This window comes from Sciurus carolinensis, chromosome 16 (assembly GCF_902686445.1).
Source record: "Sciurus carolinensis chromosome 16, mSciCar1.2, whole genome shotgun sequence".
Lineage (NCBI taxonomy): Eukaryota > Metazoa > Chordata > Mammalia > Rodentia > Sciuridae > Sciurus > Sciurus carolinensis.
The window spans coordinates 64690541-64707797 of record NC_062228.1 but is presented as its reverse complement, the minus strand read 5'-3'; the positions used below and the strand labels follow the sequence as shown (position 1 = coordinate 64707797).

The following is a 17257-nucleotide window of genomic DNA, read 5'->3' as shown; positions in this document are numbered from 1 at the left end:
AATTGCTAAACAGACACTTCTCAAAGGAACCAACACAAATGGGCAAAAATAGATGAATAAAATGTTCAACCTCTCTAGAAATCAGGAAGATTTGGATTAAAGCTACATGGAGATTTCATCGCACTCCAGTCAGAATGGCAAGTATGAAGAATTTAAATCATAATAAATGCTGGCGAGGATGGGGGTAAAGGGACACTCATGTGTAGTTGGTGGGACTGAAAATTAGTACAAGCATGTTGGAAAACGGGTGAGGATTCCTTGAAAGACCAGAATGGAACCACCATGTGACCAAGCCAAGAGATGGAACAGCCCAGGTGCCCGTCAACAGATGAATGGATAAAGAAAATGGGGCATAAATATGGAGTTTTACTCAGCTGTTGGGAAGAATGGAATTATGTCGTTTGCTGGTAAGTGGATGGAAGTGGAGAACATCAAGTTAAATGAAATAAACCCAACTCAGAAAATCAAGGATCAAATGTTTTCTCTTTATGTGGAAGGTAGAGCAAAATAAGGGGAAGAAGGAGGGGAGACTCATTAAAATAAAAGGGAGATCAGATGACTTGAGGAAGGGGATTGATGGAGGGGAGCAGGGGTGGGAAAAGGGAGGAATGGTGGAATGGAATTGACCACACTGTGCCATGTACAGCTAGGAAGAGACCAAGTGGATTTTACCTTGATGTATGTATAAATGAAGAGAAGGAAGACCAGTAGAGTAGAAGAAGGGAACAGCGGGAGAGAGGAGGGAGGGCAAGGGGAAGTACTGGGGACTGGAGGGGAGCAAGTTATATTCCATGCTTTTATGATAATGTCAGCATGAACCCCAGTGTTACGTATAACTATCACAGATTAATAAAAATGTAAAAGCAGGCAAAAAAGAAGATATCAATTGGAAAACAATTAGGAGAGCATCCATGGTAAGTTCATAGGAGCTAATGTTAATATACCCAAACCAATAGTTTTTTAAGCTTATCATTAACTATTTTAGAAGATGGAAAGGAACCAAAGAACTAACTCATAAATTATTAAAGCAGAAAAACTGATTTAGAGTAGCCAAGAGTGTATGAGTAAAACTCCAAAACTATTGGGCAGTGAACTAAGAAATCTGAATTTTAAGTGTCCTGAAGAGTAAGACAATATTAACAAATATTATTGGTGTTCCACCTGGAGTATCTGCGAAGAGATGAGCTGCAGCTGGGGCACAAGCGAGAAGAAAAGGAAGAAAACAGTGGAACAGAAACTACCGCGGCCAAGGGCAAATGGAGGCTGGGAGACAAGAGCAAAGGGTTTCAGCAGGACCGCAAAACATGACCAAGTGGGAAACGGCAGGCCTCCGCTTCCATGGTGACCCTGCGTCCAGTGGATTAAATTCTCCAGTTAAACACTCGGAGGGGCTGGCCGATGAAAGGAAGGTCCAACTGTGTGCTGCGTACTAGACACTCGCCTCACCTGAAGGACACAGAGGGTGAAGGCCAGGGGAGGGCAGAGGCGATGCCTGCAAACATGACCACGGGCCGCCGCGACTGTCACCTGTGTTAGGAATGCAGGCTCCAAGGTGACCAGTGTAGAAAGACAGAGAAGGGCCACTATGTCACCAAGGAGTCTCTTCAACCAGAAGATACAGGTGTGAATACACCATCCAACCCCAGAGCACCCTTTCTCTGTGAAGCAAGCATTCCCAGAGTCATCTGTCCTGAGAGTGAGTCCACGTCCTGTCCTTACAATGGACTGGTCATCCAGGCAGCAAGCCAGCCAACAGCCGAGGATTGAAACCGACCCTCAGCCAGATGGACCTCACAGCATTTGCAGGATGCTTTCCCCAACAGAGTGCGTGTTCCTGTCCACGGCACATGGACGGTCTCCAGGAAGAGCATGTTGGCCACGAGAAGGCTTCAGAGAAGGTAGGAGGCAGAGATTCCAGCAGCCACCTGCTGCACACACTGGGACATCAGACAGCAGTTATCAGCAGGAGATTGCCGTCTTACAAATACAGGGCCCTAATTGCCGTCTTACAAATACAGGGCCCTAAACCACAGACTCCTGAGTAACCCAGCAGGCCAATAAGGAAATGAAAAGGGAAATTCAAAAGTCTGTTCAGAGAAACAAAACACTGAAAGACAGCCTAGGAAGCCTGCAGCTCAGAGGGTGCGAGAGAAAGTCGGCAAGGAAGATCTCAAACGCTCCATCCGCCACCACACATCAAGGAACCAGAGAAACAGGAGCAAACCAAATCCAAAACTAGTAAGAGGAAGGAAATTAGAGCTCAGAGGAGAGGCAGATGAGTCAGACAATGAAAAGCAACATAAGAAGAAGAGTTCAGTTTTTGAACAAACAAAATTGGCAAACGCCTGAGTGTCCTCTCAACTGTCACCACCAGCTCCAGGGGGTCACTGCGCTCTGACCAGCCAGCAGGGCTGTGATAGTGGCATTGATATCGTCCTGCATGGTGCTGTGTCATGGTTGGGATGGGGAACTTGGTCTTGTTCCTGGGCTCCTGTGGGATCTGTCTGTCCCAGGGCACTGAGCTTCCATCTTTCTCCAGACGGTACTCCTGGGCCTCCAGGGTCCCCTCACACCAGAGGGTCACTGGCCTCCCCCAGGTGATCACAGAGCCTGGCTCAGCCCACAGGGTGGGCTTGGGGAGGGTCCCTGCATGGGAATCAGAGGCTGGGTCCCAGCACAGCCACTCAGATCCCAGCCCTCAGCCCAGCTCCCTCCAGGCTCCCCAGCCTCAGCCCACAGCTGCTGTCTCCATCCACTGCCCAGGGCGGCCCCTTGTTCAGGCGAGTGCTGCTTGATGCGCTCAGGACAGGGGTTGGCCATGGGCGTGCTGGAGACTGCAGAGCAGCTGGGAGTGTGTGGGCAGGGACCCAGGGTGGCCAGGGAGCAGGAGCACCGCCTCCCACGGCTCAGGTGTGCAGTGAGGATGGAGCCGCAGGTGAGCTCAGCAGGGCCCGGCCAGAGGCCCCAGCCTGAGGTCTGGTGGCCAAGGAATGGGTGTCAGGGGCGGGACCCCCAAGGTGTTGGTTCTGAGATCAGACATCAGAAGGGCAGGGTGGGGCTCTCCTATCCCAGCCCAATCCCACCACCTCGAGGGTCACCCAGGTACATTGCAGCCCTCCCACTCCTGTTCTGCTGGCTTGAGGAGTGATGTGCCACATGGGAGGACCCACCGAACTCTTGGCCACCCACATGGGCAAGACCCTGCCCACCGTCACCCCACTTTTCTCTCCTCATGTCCCAGAGCTGTCCTGGGCAGGCCCTGAGTGAATCCCTAGCTCACAGAGGATGGGGTCAGGGGTCCCTCACCTAAGACCACCAGGACCACGGGGGTACTGGGCCATGACAGCAGGTAGGGGGATGAGCTTTGAGACCCATAGCACCTGTAGGTCCCCGCCAGGGCTGAGGTCACAGCTCTCATGGAGAATTCTGCCTGGAACCCTGGAGCTCTGGACTCTGGTCTCAGACGCAGGGGGGGATCAGCTGCCCCCTCCTTGACCAGAAGGAAGGTGTCCCACTGGATCCATGATTGACACAGCAGGGTCACCTTCTCTCCTGAGGACACTGTGGGACCCGGCTGCACTGAGAGGGAGGGTGAGGTAGGGAGTGTCCTAGAGAGAGGAAGGAGGGGTGAGGGGACCCAGCTTGTTCTGAGCTGAGACCTCACCAGGGCCTCTCTGAGGACCCTGTGCTCTCTGTCTGGCTCAGGGTCTCTGATCTTCCTCTCCCTGTGCCTCCCTGTCTCTGTCTTCTCTGCCCCTCCCTGACCCTCCCTGTCTCTCTCCCTCCTGAGACCCCACACCTCACCCTGCCCATCACCTCCTGGGCCTCCCCCACAGGGCTGGGCAGAGTCTGGGTCACTGACTGGACATCTGGGCTCCTCACCTGTGACCAGGAAGTCCAGGGGGTCACTGGGGGCTGACCACTCAGAGGAGAGCCTGTGTCCACCGTAGCATCTGTATCGACCCCCATGGGAGCCACTCACAGGGCCCAGAAGGAAGGTGGCCTGAGACAGCCCAGCCTGGAGCTGCTGGCCAGGGAGCTGTGGGAGGTCCTGTCCCCCCTCCTTGAACAGAGCAAATCTGTCATAGCCACTGTCTGAGTGACACTGGAGGGTCAGGTTCTCTCCAGGGTCCAGGACTGGGCTGTGCTGGGTCAGGAGGGAGGGCTTCCTGGACAGCCCTGGAGGGAAGAGGAGCCTGGGCTGAGGGGAGGACCTGCCAACCCTGCCTCCCTCCTGCCTGCAGGTCACTCTCTCACACCCTGGGTCTCTGGCCATGTGGTCCCAGGTTCCCTCATCCTCTCTCTCACCTGGAGCTCTCTAACATAAAGGTCCCCACAACCTGCTGCATGTCCCCAACTGTGTCAGGGAAGGTGGAGCTTCCTCACCTGAGACCAGGAGCTCCAGGGGGTCACTGGGTTCTGACCACACCTGGGGGGTTCTCCTGTAACTGCCATAGCATGTGAATGTCCACCTGTGGCTGGGGGTCACGGGGCCCACAGGGAACTGGGCCTGGAACTGCCCACTGGGGTCTTGCTGTGAGTCCAGGGACCAGGTGAGCTTGTGTCCTCCTTCCTTAGTGAGAACAAACCTGCCATATTCCAGCCCTGAGCCACACTGGAGGGTCACGTTCCCTCCTGAGGTCACCACAGGGCTGGGCAGGGCGGAGAGCCAGGGTTTGCTGTAGGATCCTAGCAGAGAAGGAGGCAGGTGTTAATGGGCTCCCTCCTCCACACCATCCCCAGCTGGGCTGTGACAGGGACACCTGGGAGCAGACCCCCTTCCTGAGGGCAGAGTCAGGTGCTGGGATCCCAAGTGTCCTCTCACCTGTCACCACCAGCTCCAGGGGGTCACTGCGCTCTGACCAGCCAGCAGGGCTGTGATAGAGGCATTGATATCGCCCTGCATGGTGCTGTGTCATGGTTGGGATGGGGAACTTGGCCTTGTTCCTGGTCTTCTGTGGGCTCTGTCTGCCCCAGGGCACTGAGCTTCCATCTTTCTCCAGACGGTACTCCTGGGCCTCCAGGGTCCCCTCACACCAGAGTGTCACTGGCCTCCCCCAGGTGATCACAGATCCTGGCTCAGCCCACAGGGTGGGCTTGGGGAGGGTCCCTGCAAGGGAATCAGAGGCTGGGTCCCAGCACAGCCCCTCAGATCCCAGCCCTCAGCCCAGCTCCCTCCAGGCTCCCCAGCCTCAGCCCACAGCTGCTGTTCTCCATCCACTGCCCAGGTGGCTCCTGGTCCCCAGGGAGGAGCAGGACCTGGGTCAGCTGGGGACACTCACCTTGCTGCCCTCGGGTCCCGGGGCCCCGACTCAGCCCTGGAAGAGAGTTCCTGTGAGAGGGGAGCCCTGAGGCCTGAGCAGGCCCTCTCCTCCCCAGAGCCTCCTGGGCCCTGTGTCCCCTGATGGCCAGGGCTGGCTGTGGGCTGGTGTCCCTCCCAGAACAGGGTGTCCCCTCCCCTTCTTCACATCTCACCAAGGCAGAGCAGGGCTGTGAGGGTGGGGGTCATGGCGTCCTCTCCTCAGGTCCTGGCTCTGCAGATGGAGGAGGTCGCAGAGTCTGACAGGTCAGACACACACAGGGTGTGGCCACATGTAGGCTGGGTTCTGCCTGTCGTGGGGTGTCACACAGCAGCCAGGAGGAAGCAGAAGTGCCCTCCCCCTGAGATCCTGTCTCCTGTTTCCCCAGCACTGTGTGGGTGGGCCTGGGCTCCCTGCAGGAGCTCAGACAGCAATGGTGCCTGTCCTCACCCCTCCACTGTCTGCCTGATCTGTCCTCATCCCTGCAGGGCCAGGAGGCAGCAGCCAGTGCACCTGGTGCCCTCCTGAGCCAGCCCCTTCCAGGTGACGGTGACCTGGGGCTGGTCCTCCCTTCTCAGGGGCTCCTTCTGTCCATCTTGGTGCTGGGTTCTTGGGTCTTTTCTGGGGTCATTGGTCTCCCAGCCCTGGAGATGCTTTAGGGAAGATGCTGGTCCCCCCTCAGGTGGGCACAGAGCAGCAGACCCTGAGCACCTGGCTGTGCAGTCAGCTGGAGCTCTGCTGGGGGCACAGAGAGGGGCAGGGACCAGGGAAGCGCCTGGCGGCCCCTGGCCTACAGTAAGGGTTTCTCTCTGCTGCGAAGACCCTTCTTGCACCCCCCTTCCTTCTTACGAGGGCGTCTTCCTCTCCTCTCCTGCACCACCCTTGAGGGTCCAGGGTCCAGTCTCCTTCCTGGAACGCTCTTCCCATCTGTGTCCTGCCTTGTCCTTGAGGGACAGTGATGGGTCCACACTCTGATTCTGAGGTGAGCTGGCTTCATTGAATGTCCATCTACTGCCGCTGCCTGTGTGACCTTGAGCTCCCGTGTGGAGACCTCGGCTCTGAGTGCTAGGACCCTCCTGAAGGAAGAGGCCTGTGACCTCACTCCAGGTGTGTTCCCTCACCACCTGCAGGCACCGCTGTCCTGCTGACCCAGCCCGAGCTGCCAGGCTGGACACCACCCTGAAAACTCCCAGGTTGGAAGGAAGAAGAGATCCTGCTTTGGACCTCATCTGTCGATACCGCTGAAACTCGATCAAGAACTACTGTTGCAACTGGTCACCGAACTCAGAAGTGTCAGGGTGCAGAATCAGCAGTCCATGCGCATCCTTCTCTCTGTTGCCTTGCGGGGGTCCGACCCAGGGCTTTGCGTGCGCTTGGCCAACGCTCTGCCCGCGGGTACGGCCCAATCCAAAGCAATGAGTTCTCCACTTCCGCAGCAAACTGTCCAAAAGGAAATGCAGGAAACAGTTCCCTTTATACTTGTGTCAGAAAAGAAAATACTTGAGTAAATTTAACTAAGGTGGTAAAAAATGTGTTCGCTGAAACCTACAGAGTGCCTGACAGAAGCTGAAGGTGACAAACCAATGCAGAGGTTCCCCACACCCAGGGACCAGAGGGATTGAGGTGAAGGGTCTGCAGTTCCCAAAGCCATCGACAGCCAATGCTGTCCCCACGGAATCTTCAAAGACATGTTTGTTTGTTTGTTTTTTCACAGAAATAGAAAAAAATTGCAAAAATTCACGTGGAATCACAAGAATAGCCACAACCCTGGGGAGCAAATGGAGGAGCTGCAGGCGTGCTCCTGCCTGGTTCTGCTCTGCGACAGGGCTGGAGCAACCGGCGGAGTGGACCTGGCCCGGGAACAGACTCCACGCTGCCAGAACAGGCCCGAGAGCCCGGAGATGAGGCCAGGCATCTAGGACTGATCGACATTTTTTTCCAGTGCTGGGGATTGAGCCCAGGGGCGCTTCACCACTGAGCCACATCCCCAGCCCTTTTCAGGTTTTATTTAGAGTCGGGGTCTCACTGAGTTGCTGAGGCTGGCTTTGAACTTGCCATTCTCCTGCCTCAGCCTGACCAATGGATTTTTGACAAAACTGGCAAGAACACACAGTAGGGGAAAAACCCAATCTCGTCATTAAGTGGCGCTGGGAACCCTGGATACCCATGTGCAGAGGAACGGATGTGGACCCCACATTACCCCATATGAAAATCTTCTCAACACAGATCCCAGAGCTAAAGAGAAGGCCTGACTTGTCGCTTAGTGCATCCCTTTCTCTCCTCTCGCTTTTCCACTCCGAGACAGCAGGTTAAAGGGTTAACATTTTTAGCAACTGCACAATTACTTTAAATCCTTCACTGCTTCCGCTGCTATTCAGATTTATTCAGCATCATGAACTCAGTAGGAATTCAATTTAATAGCATATGAGAAAAGGTCAAAAAGTCTTAGCCATCATTATAACAAAAATAAATAAATTTCCTGACATTTCACCAATAATATGCTTTGTCATAGCTATGTAAAATTGTCATTTTATTTGAACTCTTCCAGACTATCCAGAAAAACTGGAAATTATTTGACTATAACTGATGAAAAACCACAACTAAAACACTTTATTCAAATATATTATAATGTTCCCATAGATTAAAATTTAAACTTTCTTATATTAGCAAGCCAACAGGCTTCCAGCTAAAATAAAATTCGTTTTCATTAGGAAAAAAAAAAAGAAAAAGATCTGAGCTGGATCAAACGGCTAATTGCGAGGCAGGTGGATCGCAAGTTTAAGGCCAGACTGAGCAACTCAGCAAACTCTGTCTCAACATAAAAATCCAGAGGGCTGGGCCTGGAGCTCAGAGGTAGAGCACCCCTGCGTTCAGTCCTAAGCACTGGGAGGCAAAGATCTGAAACCCCCAAACTCTCGGGTGAAAAAGTTTGGAAAGCTCTGCCAGACATTGTTCTGGGTGGTGATGCGTTAGAGGTGATCTCAGGGGCATGGACGACAGGAAGACGCACACACAGGAAGACATCGGACTAGATAAAACACAGCAAGGAAGCAGCCAGCACAGCAAAGAGACACCCAGTGTCCGAGAGAAAATATTTACCAACAAAAATTCGCAAAGGAATCAATCTCCAAAATATGTAAAGAGCTCAGACAACTCAATAGCATGAAAACAAATAACTGATTGAAAACTGGGTGAAGAACCTGAATAAACATTTCTCAAAAGAAGACACTCAGATGACTGATGGGTGCATGAAGAAAATGCTCAGAGGTTTGTTGGCATCTCCTGAGAAGAACACTTTCTTTATTCTGTTCCTGAATTTTCCTGATTGACGTTTTGAATATTGTTACCCTTGCCTCCACCGGCAAAACCAACCAACCAGCCCAAGTGGTCAGGGCAGGCTCTTTGTGATACAGAAACAAGTCCTGCTGGTGAATTTGTGTTCAGGGGTCACACCAAGGTCAGGGGGAGATCTTCAACGAGGTTCCAATCTTGGTCTTCATACTGGCGTTCCAGCATGGATGGGATGTATGGGGGTCTCCTTCCTCTCTCTTATCAGGAGGAGCCTAAGTTCTGGTGGGCGAATCTGCAGGTGCATTTCACAAATGCAGGAGTGACGGAATCTGCCTCCTCCTTTCTCTTTTCTGCAGCCTGGGGAGGGCACCAGGTGGGCCTAGGCTGAGCTGTGGTCCCCACCGCCTCCCGTTGGAGACAGGGCCTTGCTGGGTTGCTGAGCGGGGTCTGGCACTCAGCTCCCCCGTCCCGGCCCCACGGGCCCTGCTCAGGTCGCCCGTTCCTCCTTTGGACGCGGGTGCTCGCAAGGCACCTGCCCCTGTTCTGCGAGGGCCTGGTCCCCAGGAGCACCAGCCGTGGGTTGCAGCAGGACCGAGGGCTGCTCCCCAGGCCCTGGGCGCAGGGGCCTGGCCACCTAGGTGTCTTGGCTGCTGCTGTTCACAGTGTGAAAAACGGGCTGAGGACCCTCTCGGAACACGCATCACCAAGCAGCTCTGCACGCAGGGCGTGAGAGATGATTCCAACCATCTCCTCCATCTAGCGTCCACTCTGCAACTTGTGGGTTGGGAGTTCTGTCCCTTCATCTGCAGTTGCCAGTCCATGGGCATAAGATGGCACACCTTGTGCTGCTATTCTGCTTGAGGTTCTGTGTAGGGCCGCTTCCATCTCACCCCGTGCCAGTGTGCGCCTGCTCTCTCTCTCTGCCTGGCCACTGGCTGAGATTTATAAATGTCCTTAGAGTCCTCAAGATCAGGGAGATCAGTGGAGTAGAAACAGGGACCAAGGGCAGGAGCAGGGGAGCGGGGAAGGGAGGAGAGGGAGGGGAAAGGCAGGGAGGGGGAGGAGGCAGGGAGCAGGAGAGGGGAGGAAGGAGGGGATGGTGAGGGGAGGGAGCAGGAGAGGGAGGAGGGGACGGTGAGGGGAGGGAGGAGGGAGCAGGAGAGGGAAGAGAAAGGGAAGGGGAAGAAGGAGGGGAGGGGAGGGGAGGGGGAGGAGGGAGCAGGAGAGGGGAGAGAAAGGAAAGAGGGAGAAGGGAAGGAAAGGGGAGGAGGAGAGGGAGGAGGGGAGGGGAAGAGGCGGAGGTAAACAGAAGAGGAGGGAGGAGTGGAGGGAAGGGGAGAAGAGGGGGGAGGGGAGGGAGGGAGCAGGGGAGGGGAGGGAAAAGGAAAGGGAGGGAGGAGGAGGGAGGGGAGGGAGCAGGGGAGAGGAGGGCGGGAGGTGTTGGGGATTGAAATGGAGAAAACTGTCATAGGAATTCATGAATCTGTCAGCAGGATCCCCACTGCCAAGTGTAACTATAATGCACTAATAAAGAGGCTGGATGTTTTGAAGTTCCTCATTGTTCTGCTTTTCTGTGTCCTCAGTAGTAGCTGCTGTCACTGAGCCTTCACCTGGAATGGTTTGTTAACCTTTCTCCGCTCCCCCTAGGGTCGCTGAGGTCCCTGGTGTTGAGGCTGCTTCTGTCCTCCATGGGCCATGGTCCTGCATGCTCAGGTCCTGGTGAGGAGCAGGGCTCCTGATCCTCCGCTCCGCCTTCCCCTCCGGCTGGGCTCCTCACTCCATCCTTGACTCCTCACAAGTCTCTCGCTCCCTTTCCAGAATTAGGGGCATCAGTCATCAGTCATCTGCAGCTGTGGAACAAGGTCCCAGAAGCTCCTGCTGGCTCTTGAGGTGTCTATGGACGCTGGGGTCTCTAGTGCGAGTCCTCTGGGGCAGCCCCCGGGTGAGTGGGGCCAGGGCAGCATACACACTGGGCCCCGCTGGGGGCTGCTCTTCCTGGGAGGAAGTGGGGGCAGCCACCCCCCGTCTGAGGGTCACGCTGCACAGCTGGGCGTAGGTCACGTCCTGGGGACCTTCAGGTGCAGCAGCCTGGAGTGGGGAGATGGCGAGAGGGAGGGTGTGTGCTTGGCAAGAGGAAGCCGGGGGCCTGGACAGGACAGGACCCACCTGAGTGTCCATGTGTCTGTCCTCTGCATCCTCTGTGCCCAGGAACTGCCCCGACAGTGGGGGAAGAGGGCAGCTCCCGTCCCTCCTGAGTCCTGAGTGCTTCACCTGGGCATATGTTGCTCCCTGGGGGTCCCTGTCAGGTGGGCTCTGCAGCAGGGACAAGGCGAGACAGAGGGTCCCCTTGGGTCCACTTGGGATCTCCTCAGCCACATTCCACTTGGTGATCAGAGAGGCCCTTTAACAATCTCAATCAGATTATGTGTCACCCCTGACAGGGTCTCCAGGGACTTCCTGAGGCCTTGGAGGACTGGCAGCCTCCTCCTAACACTCCTGCCCTGCCCACGGGCCTCCAGCCACACTGCCCATCTTCCTGAAAGAGTTGCCTCAGGACCTTGGCACCTGCCGTGTCCTCTGCTGCAGCTGCTGGTCCAGGTTCGCGTGCCCTGTGCATCCAGGCTGGTGCTGAAGGCGGCTTATCCGAGCCCTCCCTGTGCCCGTCCCTTTCTCTGCTTTATTTCCCTAAGGGCTCTGCCCCCCTGAGGCTGCGTGACTTCACATTGTCCCCTGGTGAGCGCAGGGCCTGGGGCTATGCTCCTGCTGCATCCTCAGCTCCCACTTGGAGCTGGTCAGGAGGGGCTCCCTGAGATTGGCTGGACGGCCGAGTGCAGGGGACCCTCAGGGACGGGCGACTCATTCACTCCTGGTCCTTCTGAGGCCCCAGGACACAGCAACAGCCAGGGCCAGGAGGGCACCAGGTGGGCCCAGGAGGCCACAGGAAAACAGGGAGGGTGGGCCCAGCAGGGGAGGCCGGAGCTCCCAGAGGGAGGGGTCAGCCTGGGCACCCCTGAGGGCCCCGTGGAGGAGGACAGCCAAATGGCCAGTGGGCTGGGCTGGGCAGGAGAAGTTCCTTGTGCCTGGACGGGGCAGGGTCTCACCCGACTGTCCAGCTCCACCCCGACCTCGGGCTGCGGGTCCTTCACAGCAGCATCTGCGGGGGCAGAAGGGGGTCGTCTCCTGCACAGAGTTGCTGGGCTCTCAGTCCCACAGGCCCTGCCCTGTCCCAGATGGGGACACAGAGCCAGGGAGTGGTGGTGACGTCCCAGGTCCACAGCGTGGGGATCAGTCCACGCAGCCTGAGCCCCTGGCCTCCCGCCTGGCCCTCCCGCCCTGGGAGATGGGGAGCCCTGGGGCTCCACCCCACCCCAGCCCTCTTCCCCTCACAGAGGTGTTGTTCCTGGGCGGCAGCGGCTGGGCTGGACCTGGGGAGACAGGGGGTGTCAGGTGGCAGTGAGGACGGTGGGGGGTCTGGGTCTGGAGCAGGGGTCACCTCTTCTGCAGGCCGCTGTCCTGGGGCTCTGCCTCTGTGGGCCCTGCAGGTCCCTGGAGGCCAGCCTCTGTCTGGGCTGTGTGAGAGGAACAGTCTCAGCCCCAGGGGGAGCCACGCACCCCACAGGCCACCGCAGGGGACGGGGGGACTTGAAAAGGCCCCTCCAAGGTCTCCTGAGATGGGACGGGGTCAGCAGCCTGAAATCTGTCTGCATGTGGTGAGCAGGGGTCTTTTTTTCCTGCTTTTTCTGTGGAAGTGTTTCCTAGTGACCTGTCCCCAGGGGCAGGTTTCCCTGGGGCTGCTGCCCTCGCCCACCTTGCCTGACCCACGGGGAGCCGACGACCTGCTGAGGCCCAGGTCACCACTGCCACTCACCCGCCTTCCTGCGTCTGCTCTGATGCCGGAGGAGGAGGAGGAGGAGGAGCAGGAGGAGCAGCAGGAGGAAGGCCACTGGGACCCCGACCAGAACCTGCAGCAGCCTTCCCAGTCCTGGGCACAGTGACATTGTGAGTAGGGGCCATGCTGCCTTCCTGAGCACCCACTGTGTGCCAGGGCTTCCACCTGTCAATCACGCCTCATGGCACCGCCACCCACCACCCAGTTACAGATGAGGAAACTGAGGCTGAGAGAGGGGCCGCCTGCCCAGTCACCCAGCAGGAGCAGCAGAGCTGGGGCCTGAGCTGGGGGAGTCTGACTTCCAGTCTCCTTCCCTCCACCAGAGCTCAGCCTGAGCTGCAGGGAAGGAGCCTGGACACCCTGATGGCCCTGAGCCCTCCCTGCACAGGGTCACTGTCACTGCACAGAGGGGACAGTGCCTGCAGGTTCAGGTCCTGGGGCTTCCCTGGGTGCCTCCTCTCCAGCAGGGCACAGCCCAGGTCAGCACTGAGGGGAATTGAAGGTCAGGGCCAGGCCTCTCCTCTGCACGTGGGGACTCTGAGCCCAAGGGGAGGGGCTGTCCAGGTCAGCGAGTCCAGAGGAGGCTGCTCCACCCCAGCTCAGCCCTGTCCTGGGACCCACCTCCTGCCAGAGCCCCTCACTTACCACTCTGGGGTCCGGGGTCAGTGGGGTTGAGGGGCTGCTCCTCAGGGCCTCCTGGGGTGGGTGGGAGGTGAGGGCTGGGCAGCCTGCTCCCCTCTTCAGCTGACTTCTTGCCCCCAGGTTGGGCCCAGTGTCACCTCTGCCCTGAGCCCTGAGGCCCAAGGTCCCCACCCATATCTCTACCCGACCCCCAGCTCTATAACGACAACCCAGCTGAGAATGAGAGGCCTGGGAAGAAGGCTTGGAATCAGGGCCCTGCAGACACAGGAAACTCTGGGCTGAGCCTGAGACTCACCAGCTATTGTAGTGGCCCCTGAGGATGGGGGGCTGGGGCTCCCAGAGGATCCTGGGTAGGAGGCAACAGGAGGGTGAGGGGTGCAGCTGACCCTGGGACCTGTCTGGCTCATCCTCCTGCACCTGCCTGGCCTCCCCAGGACCCCCTGTGCCCACCCCCACATTCTTAACTCAGTGATGGGGTGGGGCACATGCTGGAGGACCCAGTGGCCCCTTCTCTCTGAGGGGTGGATCCTGCTGGCTGACCCTCCCAGGGCCCCTCACTCCCACCACCCAGAGCTGTCCTGGGCAGGGCCCTGAGTGAATCCCTAGCTCACAGAGGATGGGGTCAGGGGTCCCTCACCTGAGACCACCAGGACCACGGGGGTACTGGGCCATGACAGCAGGTAGGGGGATGAGCTTTGAGACCCATAGCACCTGTAGGTCCCCGCCAGGGCTGAGGTCACAGCTCTCATGGAGAATTCTGCCTGGAACCCTGGAGCTCTGTACTCTGGTCTCAGACGCAGGGGGGGATTAGCTGCCCCCTCCTTGACCAGAAGGAAGGTGTCCACCCAGCTCCTTGATAGACACAGCAGGGTCACGTTCTCTCCTGAGGACACTGTGGGACCCGGCTGCACTGAGAGGGAGGGTGAGGCAGGGAGCTGTCCTAGAGAGAGGAAGGAGGGGTGAGGGGACCCAGCTTGTTCTGAGCTGAGACCTCACCAGGGCCTCTCTGAGGACCTGTGCTCTCTGTCTGGCTCAGGGTCTCTGATCTTCCTCTCCCTGTGCCTCCCTGTCTCTGTCTTCTCTGCCCCTCCCTGACCCTCCCTGTCTCTCTCCCTCCTGAGACCCCACACCTCACCCTGCCCATCACCTCCTGGGCCTCCCACACAGGGCTGTGCAGAGTCTGGATCCCTGACTGCACACTCTGGGCTCCTCACCTGTGACCAGGATGTCCAGGGGGTCACTGGGGGCTGACCACTCAGAGGAGAGCCTGTGTCCACCGTAGCATCTGTACTGACCCCCATGGGAGCCACTCACAGGGCCCAGAAGGAAGGTGGCCTGAGACAGCCCAGCCTGGAGCTGCTGGCCAGGGAGCTGGGGGAGGTCCTGTCCGCCCTCCTTGGACAGAGCAAATCTGTCATAGCCACTGTCTGAGTGACACTGGAGGGCCAGGTTCTCTCCAGGGTCCAGGACTGGGCTGTGCTGGGTCAGGAGGGAGGGCTTCCTGGACAGCCCTGGAGGGAAGAGGAGCCTGGGCTGAGGGGAGGACCTGCCAACCCTGCCTCCCTCCTGCCTGCAGGTCACTCTCTCACACCCTGGGTCTCTGGCCATGTGGTCCCAGGTTCCCTCATCCTCTCTCTCACCTGGTGCTCTCTAACATAAAGGTCCCCACAACCTGCTGCATGTCCCCAACTGTGTCAGGGAAGGTGGAGCTTCCTCACCTGAGACCTGGAGCTCCAGGGGGTCACTGGGTTCTGACCACACCTGGGGGGTTGTCCTGTAACTGCCATAGCATGTGAATGTCCACCTGTGGCTGGGGGTCACGGGGCCCACAGGGAACTGGGCCTGGAACTGCCCACTGGAGTCTTGCTGTGAGTCCAGGGTCCAGGTGAGCTTGTGTCCTCCTTCCTTAGTGAGAACAAAGCTGCCATATCCCAGCCATGAGCCACACTGGAGGGTCACATTCCCTCCTGAGGTCACCACAGGGCTGGGCAGGGCTGAGAGCCTGGGTTTGCTGTAGGATCCTAGCAGAGAAGGAGGCAGGTGTTAATGGGCTCCCTCCTCCACACTGTCCCCAGCTGGGCTGTGACAGGGACACCTGGGAGCAGACCCCCTTCCTGAGGGCAGAGTCAGGTTCTGTGACCCCAAGTGTCCTCTCACCTGTCACCACCACCAGCTCCAGGGTGTCACTGCGCTCTGACCAGCCAGCAGGGCTGTGATAGTAGCATTGATATCGCCCTGCATGGTGCTGTGTCATGGTTGGGATGGAGAACTTGGCCTTGTTCCTGGGATCCTGTGGGATCTGTCTGTCCCAGGGCACTGAGCTTCCCTCTTTCTCCAGACGGTACTCCTGGGCCTCCAGGGTCCCCTCACACCAGAGGGTCACTCGCCTCCCCCAGGTGATCACAGAGCCTGGCTCAGCCCACAGGGTGGGCTTGGGGAGGATCCCTGCAAGGGAATCAGAGGCTGGGTCCCAGCATAGCCCCTCAGATCCCAGCCCTCAGCCCAGCTCCCTCCAGGCTCCCCAGCCTCAGCCCACAGCTGCTGTTCTCCATCCACTGCCCAGGGTGGCTCCTGGTCCCCAGGGAGGAGCAGGACCTGGACCAGTTGGGGACACTCACCTTGCTGCCCTCGGGTCCTGAGGCCCAGACTCAGCCCTGGAAGAGAGTTCCTGTGAGAGGGGAGCCCTGAGGCCTGAGCAGGCCCTCTCCTCCCCAGAGCCTCCTGGGCCCTGAGTCCCCTGATGGCCAGGGCTGGCTGTGGGCTGGAGTCCATCCAGAGCAGGGTGTCCCCTTCCCTTCTTCACTTCTCACCAAGGCAGAGCAGGGCCGTGAGGGTGGGAGTCATGACTTCTTCTCCCCAGGTCCTGGCTCTGCAGATGGAGGAGGTCACAGAGCCTGGCAGGACAGACAGACAGGGTGTGGCCAGTTCAAGGCTGGGCTCTGCCTGTCATGGGGTTTGACATCAGCAGCCACAGGAAGGGGAACTGCCCTCCCCAGGGCCTTGCTCCTGTTTCCCCAGCACTGTGTGGGGTGGGCCTGGGCTCCCTGCAGGCTGCTCAGGTGGGCTTCCCTGAGCCAGGGCTGCTGACTGCCTGGCCTGAGCTCCTTCTTCGCCCAAGAACCAATGCATATTTCTTGCTTGCACATCACTGAAAAAGATAGGTGGGCGCCCCAGCTTCAGAGCATAGGTCGGTGCCAGCACCAGATATCCTGTGTACTAGCTTTGTGTTTCTGCGGTAAGAGTGGCTTAAAAAACACCGATTCCAATGAAATAGACAGACTCAGAAAACCTCAGATCATTCTCACATGTGGAAGCCAGAGAAAAAATGGAAGAAGAGTTTCCGGGTAGCGTGAGGAATTGAGAAGGGAATGAGTAAGCAGAGGAAGTGTCGGGTGGGGAGGGGAGGGCAAGTCCTGCAATTGAAACCCACAGTCATGCCGTGTGCACGCGTGAACCGCATGCACAGTGACATCCCACCAGCTAAACATGGAGGCTCACGGTCTTACAGCCGGGGGCGTCTTGGGTCCCACTGGCCTGGCTTGTCGAGGTCTCAGGTTGTGCCCCTCTGCTTGCCTTCCCTTCCAGGCTCCCCAGGCACCGCTCCTTGGGCTCTCCATCCCCTTCGTCCCCAAAGCCGGTGACCACGCTTTCCAACCTCTGCTCCTGCTGTTCATCTGCCGTGCTGACCTCTGCCTGCGTTTTCCCTTTCGAGGACTTAGGATTATGTTGGGCCCCTTTGGAATCTGATGACTGGGCAACTGATGGCCAGGGCTTGGTCTCTGCTGTAGCCCAGTGGAAATCAGAGGGTGTTTCCAGAGAAGGACTAGCTCTCTGCAGAAATGGCGCCGGGCAGCTCTGGGCTGCGATTCCACGCCTCCCGCCGTCTGTGCCCTGCTGGGCCCCGCGGCGCATGCTCTCTGCAGCCTGCTCCAGTTGCGAAGTCTTCCCCTGTCCTGAGTCCCACCCGAAGCCGCAGCCTTTCCAGACACCTAAGCAACGGGCTGAGATGGCACGCCCGAGGTGGTGAGTGTCGTCAGCAGGTTCCCAAGAGGTGCAGGGGCTTTTTTCTCGGTAGAGAAGAGCGGCTGGAGCAGCGTGTCTTCACTTAGGATGGGAAGCTCAACACGCCTCAGGC

At 57.9% G+C, this 17257-nt stretch overlaps 2 protein-coding genes across 3 annotated transcripts in view; both read right to left on the bottom strand.

Annotated features, from left to right (window-relative positions):
- Positions 1 to 6680, bottom strand: part of LOC124966220 (uncharacterized) — a 34871-nt gene extending 28191 nt beyond the window's left edge. Inside the window, exons 1-4 of the mRNA XM_047527261.1 lie at positions 5476 to 6680; positions 5283 to 5318; positions 2274 to 2646; positions 1775 to 1887 (exon numbers count right to left, since the gene is read on the bottom strand). Of these exons, the coding sequence (XP_047383217.1) occupies positions 1775 to 1887; positions 2274 to 2646; positions 5283 to 5318; positions 5476 to 5509 (556 nt within the window). The 5' untranslated portion in view covers positions 5510 to 6680. The remainder of the gene's footprint in view (positions 1 to 1774; positions 1888 to 2273; positions 2647 to 5282; positions 5319 to 5475) is intronic.
- A 3250-nt stretch (positions 6681 to 9930) lies between these two features.
- LOC124966905 (leukocyte immunoglobulin-like receptor subfamily A member 6) overlaps positions 9931 to 17257 on the bottom strand; it is a 193721-nt gene continuing 186394 nt past the window's right edge. The window contains exons 1-14 of one of the 2 annotated variants that reach the window (XM_047528754.1): positions 15933 to 15981; positions 15741 to 15776; positions 15280 to 15567; positions 14841 to 15143; positions 14337 to 14633; positions 13760 to 14062; positions 13418 to 13468; positions 13126 to 13176; positions 12460 to 12573; positions 12085 to 12160; positions 11979 to 12016; positions 11693 to 11745; positions 10758 to 10904; positions 9931 to 10679 (exon numbers count right to left, since the gene is read on the bottom strand). In XM_047528754.1, the coding sequence (XP_047384710.1) occupies positions 10428 to 10679; positions 10758 to 10904; positions 11693 to 11745; positions 11979 to 12016; positions 12085 to 12160; positions 12460 to 12573; positions 13126 to 13176; positions 13418 to 13468; positions 13760 to 14062; positions 14337 to 14633; positions 14841 to 15143; positions 15280 to 15567; positions 15741 to 15776; positions 15933 to 15966 (2043 nt within the window). In that variant the 5' untranslated portion in view covers positions 15967 to 15981 and the 3' untranslated portion in view covers positions 9931 to 10427. Of the gene's footprint in view, positions 10905 to 11692; positions 11746 to 11978; positions 12017 to 12084; positions 12161 to 12459; positions 12574 to 13125; positions 13177 to 13417; positions 13469 to 13759; positions 14063 to 14336; positions 14634 to 14840; positions 15144 to 15279; positions 15568 to 15740; positions 15777 to 15932; positions 15982 to 17257 lie in introns of those variants that run through there. The other variant, XM_047528755.1, reaches the window with a different exon arrangement.